We start from the raw sequence: 7,500 nt of genomic DNA on the forward strand, positions 1-7,500 counted from the left end.
GTATTCCATATCCCTTGGCGTAGTTTCACTATTTCCTGTTTGTTTTTTAGTTTACCGTTTACATATCTATAGAATATTTTTGGCTGATCCTTACATTTTTCTATTATGTCTTTTTCATAGTTTCATTTGTTCTTCCCTGCATATTTTTACACATTCGTTCCTTTGATTAACATATATTTGTCACTTTCTAGGTTTTTTGTCTTTTCTCCATCTTTTCAAAGCTTTAACTCCTCTATCTTTCGCTTCGCTTTAAGAAAAAAAATCCCTAAGTGTGTGCGTGTGTGTGTGTGTGTGTGTGTGTGTGTGTGTGTGTGTGTGTGTGTGTGCGTGTTTACCTAATTGTATTTTACGGGAAGGGGAGCTACGCTCGTGGTGTCCCGCCTTTGTATCTCGCAGTGTCTAGTTTGTTCTTAAATTCGTGTATGGTTATTGCACACACCATTTTTTCATCCATTTTGCTCCAAGAGTTCACCACTCTGTGGAGAAAACTGTTCTTCAGATCTCTTCTATAACCATGTTTTTTTAGTTTCTTTCCATGTCCTCTTGTGTTTCTCTTGTCCCAATTTAACAAGTCCTCTCTATCGAGTATTTCCGTGCCCTTCATGATTCTATAGATGGTCAGTAGGTCGCCTCTTTCTCTTTGCTCCAAAGTCGGTAACTCCAATTTAGCCAGCCTCTCCTCATATGACAAGTTTGAAAGTGCTGGAGCCATTTATATAGTTGCTCTCTGGATTCTTTCAATTTTCTTTATAGACTTTTTAGTACTGGGTGAGCACAATGTCGCCGCATATTCTAGTCTAGGCCTTATCAGTGTGACTAATATTTTTTTTAATAATTGCTTCGTCCAAATAGGTAAATACCACCTTTTTTTTTAGCAAGTATGTGTGTATTTATCTAGTTGTATTTACATACATACATACATATACCAAGGTTTTTTCCCCCTTACTAGGGAGGTAGCCAAAAAGGAAAAGGCATAAAATCATTCCCACCCATTCCATCCTTGAAAACACTCCACACCCCTCCACCCTCCCTCCCATCTTAGCACCTCCTAGATGACGGGTCATCCCTGCACCCTGTCCACTGTCCTGGGTCAGAAGCAGTGTCGCAAGACACAGCACATCCACAGCAAGGCCGCTTTATTAAATCGGCGACCCCCCCTCTCCGTCCCCCCATATAAAGGAGAGGACGGGGAGAAATCCCTTCGGGCTGCGTCGTATTTACCTAGTTATATTTTACGGGAAGCTATGCTCGTGTTGTCCTGTCTTCATATTTCGTTTTATCTAGATTGTTTTTAAATTCGTGTATCGTTTTTGCACACACCACATTTTCATCTAACTTATTCCAAACGTCTATTACCCTGTGGAGAAAGCTGTTCTTTTTCAGGTCTCTTCTATAACAGTCTTTCTTGATTTTATTTTCCTTGTCCTCTTGTATCTCTAATATCTCATTTTATTAGATCCTCTCTAACAATAGTTTCTATGCCTTTCATGATTCTATAAATAGTTATCAAGTCTCCTCTCTTCTTTATTCAAATGTCTGTAGTTCAATTTTTGCTAGTCTCTCCTCATATGATAGTTCTGAGAGTGTTGGTGCCACTTTCGTAATTGCTCTTTGTACTCTTTCAAGTTTTGTTATACATTTTTTTTTTTACTTAGTGACCACGTCGTCGCTGCATACTCCAATCTTGGTCTTATCAAAGTGACTTGTATTTTCTTCACCATTTCTTCGTCCAGGTATGTAAATGCCACTTTGATTGTTCTTGTTAAATTATAAATTTCTCCAAAAAATTTGGTTATATGTTTCTCAGGGGACATATTATTCATAATAATGACTCCCAGGTCCTTCTCATTTTCTATTTTTTTTTCTTCCTCTCCCAATTTATATGATCCCACTATTCTTTTTTTGCTTCTTCCAAATTTCATTATATTATACTTCTTAATGTTAAATTCCATCTCCCACTTCCTACTCCATTCCCATACTTTATTGAGATCACTCTGCAGCGACTCACAATCTTCTACAGTGTTAATTTTTTTCAACAATATTGCATTGTCCGCAAAGAAGCTCATATAACTTTCAATTCCTTTATCCATATCATTAATATATATATAGGAAATATTATTGGGGCCAGAACTGTTCCTTGTGGAACTCCAATAATCACTTCATCCCAATTAGATTGTTTGTCTCTTATTACCACTCTCATTTTTCTTTCATGCAAGAAGTCTTCCATCCACTTCAGCAGTTTGTCCTATATTCCTCCTGCAGTTTCTAATTTCTCTAGCTATTTCTTATGTGGTACCTTATCTAAAGCTTTTTTCAGGTCTAGAAATGCACAATCAGCCCATCCATTTCTTTCTTGTATTAAGTTTGTGGCGCATGATCGTGCTTGTCTAAATCCAAATTGTCTTGGATTTAGTACGTTGTTTTTTCCAAATGCCATACCCATCTAATTTTGATAATTCTTTCACAAATTTTAGCTATCGTACTTGTAAGAGAGACCGGTCTATAGTTAGAAGGGTCTTCCTTGTTTCTCCTTTTATATATTGGTACTAGATTTGCTCTTTTCCAATCTTCTTGAACTTTTCCTTCTTTCAATCAACTGCTTAGTAGACTATGTATTTTGTTTGTTAGTTCGTTCCTGCATTCTCTCAAAATCTAGTTTGCCATTTCATCTGGTCCATGCGAGTTTCTGACAACAAGATTACCCAAGTGATTCATTATTTCTTTTCTTGTTACTTCTATCTCTTTCATAGGGGGGGGACCTCCTACTCCCACTCGACATCTCTAAGTTGTATGTTCTCCCTCGTAAACACTGATTTAAAATGCTTGTTTATAATTTCTGCCATTTCTAATTCTTCTGTGTATTCAACTCCTCCTTGTCGCAGTTTCTCTAATTCTTGTTTGTTTTTCAGTTTGGTATTTACAAATCTATAAAATAGTTTTGGTTGATCTTTAAATTTTTCTATGACATCTTTTTCGTATTCTCTCTTTTCTTCTCTGCACACTTGTACATATTCATTTCTATAACCGGTATATATTTTCTATTTTCCAGGTCTTTTATCTTTCTTCCATTTTATGCAAGCTTTATTCCTTTTGTCTTTTAACTCCCTACATCTTTTGTTGTACCAATACTTTACATATTCTTTTTCTTGTTTTTGTTTTGGAACATACTTTTCCACTCCTTCTTTATAAGTTTTTGTCAAAAATTTCCATTTCTCTTCTACTGTTCTTTCCTCCTTGTGTATCCTTTCCCAGTCTGCTTTTTGAAAGAATTCTTTTATTTGATCAAAGTTTGTTTTCCCATACATCAATCTTCCCTTTCTATATTGTTCGTGTTTTTCCATGTATTTTTCCTCATCTAGTTCCAGTTCAACCAATATGTGGTCACTTTTACTTATTGTCTTATATTCAATCGTGTCCTCTATTTCAGGTTCTGATGTGGTTATTAGGTCCAGTTTCGATGGTTCTTCCTCATTTCTATATCTAGTATTCTCTTGCATCCATTGCGTCATTGTGTGTTCAATAATCATATCAAGTAGTACATTTCCCCATAGGTCGTCTTCACCCTTCACTGTCATCTCTTCCCAGAAGATTTCTTTACAATTAAAGTCACCTAGTATAACTATTCTTTCTCCATCTTCCATTATCTTATTTAGTGTTATCCTTGTGTCTTTTAACATATTTTTGTGTTCTCTCTCTTCCCATGAAGTCGTTTTAGGAGGCACATAATTTACCATAAACTTCCTGCTCTTCCCATCCCTGTCCTCCACTTCCATCATAATTATCTCTATTCTATTCTTTCCATATGTGACATTCCTCACATTTATATCCTTCTTAGTCAGGAACATAACTCCACCCCCTTGTTTTACCTCTCTGTTTCTAATTCAATAGTTATATGTACCATGTCCTACACTGCGGGGTGGTAGTGGACCTTTAAATTTTGTCTCTAAAATTTCCATTCTGTCCGGTTCTTTTTTACTTTTCTGCTACTTCCATCCTGTTTTCTGTTTCCCTTCCGTTTTTCTCTGCTATGAACCATTTCCTCAATTTCATATCCACTACTCTCCAATAGAATTTCTCTTTATCTGACTCTGTTCTGTTTTCGATTTTTTCCTTAGCTTCCAGTCTTTTTGTTTTCTCATCCTCTCTTTCCTCTTTATTCATCTCTGTTTTTATCCATACCTGTTTTTATTGATCACTTTTTGCATGTTTCCCTGTTTTTGCTAAGATATTCTCTGCTGTCGTTTATAACCTGAATTTAATCTTAATTGCTCTGATATCTGTATTGTATTTCCCTAGTCTATATATTTCTTCAATTTCTTTTCCTGTTTCTTGTTCATCTTCTTGAACTATTTTTAATGTCTTATTTACTTTTTCCTTCTCCTCCTTTACTTATTTAGTCCTGTTTGGATTATGCTTCTTTTCCTTCCCTAATATAATTATGCATGTCTTTTTATCCGCTAAGTCTCTTACTATATTCTCCTTCTCCCTCATCACTTTAATAACTGTGTCCTTAGTTTGTTCTTTCATCTGTTGTTTTACTATATCTCTAAATTCCATTTTGTTGTTCTTTTGGACTTTTCTCTAACCCTGTACTCCTTTTACTATGGTCTCTTTATTCTTCTTCTTATTATTATTTAATTCCTCATTCTCATCCTTTAGTTCTTTTAACTGTCTTTTTAGTTCTTCTATTTCTTTAGTTAGGTTTTGATTCTCCTTTTTTAATTCTTCCAGTTTATATATATTTTTTGTAACTAGTGTTAATTGGTTAAACCTAACCTCCCATGCTTCGTTCATTTTTTTTCTTTAGTTTCTCCTCTAGGTTTACTAGTCGGTGGAGGTTGTCATCTCCTCCCTCATTAAATCCATAAAAGTTGTTATCTTCTCTTTCCATTGAGCTGCTATTATCTATATTTCTACTTTTGATACCTCTGCTCCCCTGTTCTACCTCGTCTGTGTGTTCTGCACACTCTTTGTTGACACACCTTCTGACGTCCGGTGCCCGTTCGTCCCCTTCCTCATTTCCTTCCATATTTCTCAATAATGTCTCCCCTTCTCCTTTTTCTTCACCTCCCATCTACACCACGAGCTTTCCCCTTCCCTACAAATACAATACAGGCACTCCCTCGTCGTGTTTCTTTCCGGAGTTCCAATCTTCGCTGTTAGTCCGACATGTGTGTGTGTGTGTGTGTGTGTGTGTGTGTGTGTGTGTGTGTGTGTGTGTGTGTGTGTGTGTGTGTGTGTGTGTGTGTGTGTGTGTGTGTGTGTGTGTGCGTGCGCGCGCGTGGGTGGGGTTCATGAAGAATAAAAATATATGTAGCCGAATGTAACAGCCTCTTTGAAATCCAATTAACACTTAGTGAGCCTTTCCTTTTATCAAAGGAACATTGGTACAATGCCACAATCACCAACACTACAGGGACCAATGACAAAGGCAAGGCTAGTTCGTGACGGTCGACGTACCTTCACTCTTTGCTCTTTTCGGGCTAGTTTTGCTGGATGGCATGACACTCGTGTAGAGAGTCTTCGAACAGGTTCTCATCATCTCCAGGGTGCATGTGTCGTTATCTGTCAAAAAAAAAAAAAAAAAAAAAAAGTGTCAACAAAGAATTGAAATCTTTACTTACGTCTCAGTCTAGGGTCGTGTACCCTACATAACAACTGAATGCACTGGAGAAAGGAATCTCTCTCTCTCTCTCTCTCTCTAAGCTACAAAACGGAAAATGAAACAATTACTAAAGCAAAGGAAGAAAAGAATGATCGTGGTAATGGAAAATTTATCACCAGAAATAAATTGGACAAAAAATTACATGAAACTTCTATATTAGTGGCGAATATAAAAGAGGCATTCCACTACATGGAAAATATGTTGAATATATATATATATATATATATATATATATATATATATATATACATATATATACATATATATATATATATTGTTGAGACATTCTGACAGGTTGATGTAAGCGGAATAGGAAATACAGGAGTCTTGGTCTTGAGTTTATTCCTGACTAGTTTCGCAGGTGTGCTTTTTCAAAGGAAGACCAAGACTCCTGTATTTCCTATTCCGCTTACATCATATATATATATATATATATATATATATATATATATATATGTATATATATATATATATATATATATATATATATATGTGTGTGTGTGTGTGTGTGTGTGTGTGTGTGTGTGTGTGTGTATGTATATAAAATCTGTCTCAGGTTGGGCACCAACCATAAAGGCTCCCAGTCTATCTGACGAAAAATATTACAAGTCTAACGTTACAACTATTTAAAACTTAGGTGTATAAATGCAGGGGCGTGCAAAGGTCTGGTGATGCTCGGGGCCAATTCCTTGATCGTATGCTCTAAAGATTCAAGTATAAAGTCTAGTACTGAGAAATATTATAATAATGGGAGATATTTTGAATATGTAAACAAAGATGAAACATAAAATAAACACATTATTCGATTTGAATATAAATCAATCAATTTTTTTCTCCAAATGATCTGTCTGGATGACCCCTCCTATTTGGATGCCCAGGGCCACCACCCCTACGCAACCCTCTCCCTCCCTCAGCATGCCACTGAATAAGTGCGTACATTGCTGTGCCAAAAGGCAGGAGATAACTACCATAGGGCGTGGAGAAAGTGTAGAAGCTGCAGTTGCATATTTCTCTGATATTGTTACGTATGAATCGCAAGAAGCAGTTTGCCGAATTGTCGAAGTAATCTTCGGTGTTGTTCGGGAGGACTTTCCACGCCTCGAGACACGGCTTCTCGTTGAGGTCCAACCACGTCTTCAAACCTCTGTTGTTTATCTGCGGTGGTAGAAACTTCGTAAGTTCCCCCAACAAGAATTTTGTACGTCGTTAAAAAAGTAAGGTGTAAATGAATCGCACGATATAGGTGTCTTGTGTACAAAGAAACATGTATACTAAAGTGAACAAGGTATATTAATAACCCGATAGTACGTATACACGTATGTGTGTGATTCATTATGGTTTTGGATCACGTGTTGAACTCGTGATCGACACCTATTTCCCTCTCGAAAGAGAGCTCAGAGTTCATATATGACCGATCTATGGGTAATGTTGTGACTTTACACACACACACACACACACACACACACACACACACACACACACACACACACACACACACACACACACACACACACACACACACACACACACACACACACACACACACACACACACACACACACACACACACACACACACACACACACACACACACACACGCGCGCGCGCGCGCACGCACACACACACATACCGGGACGTTAGTCAAGGAGTTGTGACCTTGCTGTCCCAGTGTGTGGTGTGTGAGTGGTCTCAGACCTACCCAGAGATCGGCTAATAAGGAGCTCTGAGCTCACTGCCGTAGGGTGGTGTCTGGCTGTCTCGACAGAGACTGCAGCAGATCCGAGGTGAATACACACACACAAACACACACACACACACACACACACACACACACA

At 37.4% G+C, this 7,500-nt stretch overlaps 1 protein-coding gene across 1 annotated transcript in view; it reads right to left on the bottom strand.

Annotated features, from left to right (window-relative positions):
* The window catches only part of LOC143025749 (uncharacterized), a 76,585-nt gene that overhangs the window by 45,880 nt on the left and 23,205 nt on the right, over positions 1 to 7,500 (bottom strand). Inside the window, exons 3-4 of the mRNA XM_076185756.1 lie at positions 6,634 to 6,820; positions 5,461 to 5,565 (exon numbers count right to left, since the gene is read on the bottom strand). Coding sequence (XP_076041871.1) covers positions 5,461 to 5,565; positions 6,634 to 6,820 — 292 coding nt within the window. The remainder of the gene's footprint in view (positions 1 to 5,460; positions 5,566 to 6,633; positions 6,821 to 7,500) is intronic.

This window comes from Oratosquilla oratoria, chromosome 5, assembly GCF_046742065.1.
Source record: "Oratosquilla oratoria isolate Oo_2021 chromosome 5, ASM4674206v1, whole genome shotgun sequence".
Lineage (NCBI taxonomy): Eukaryota > Metazoa > Arthropoda > Malacostraca > Stomatopoda > Squillidae > Oratosquilla > Oratosquilla oratoria.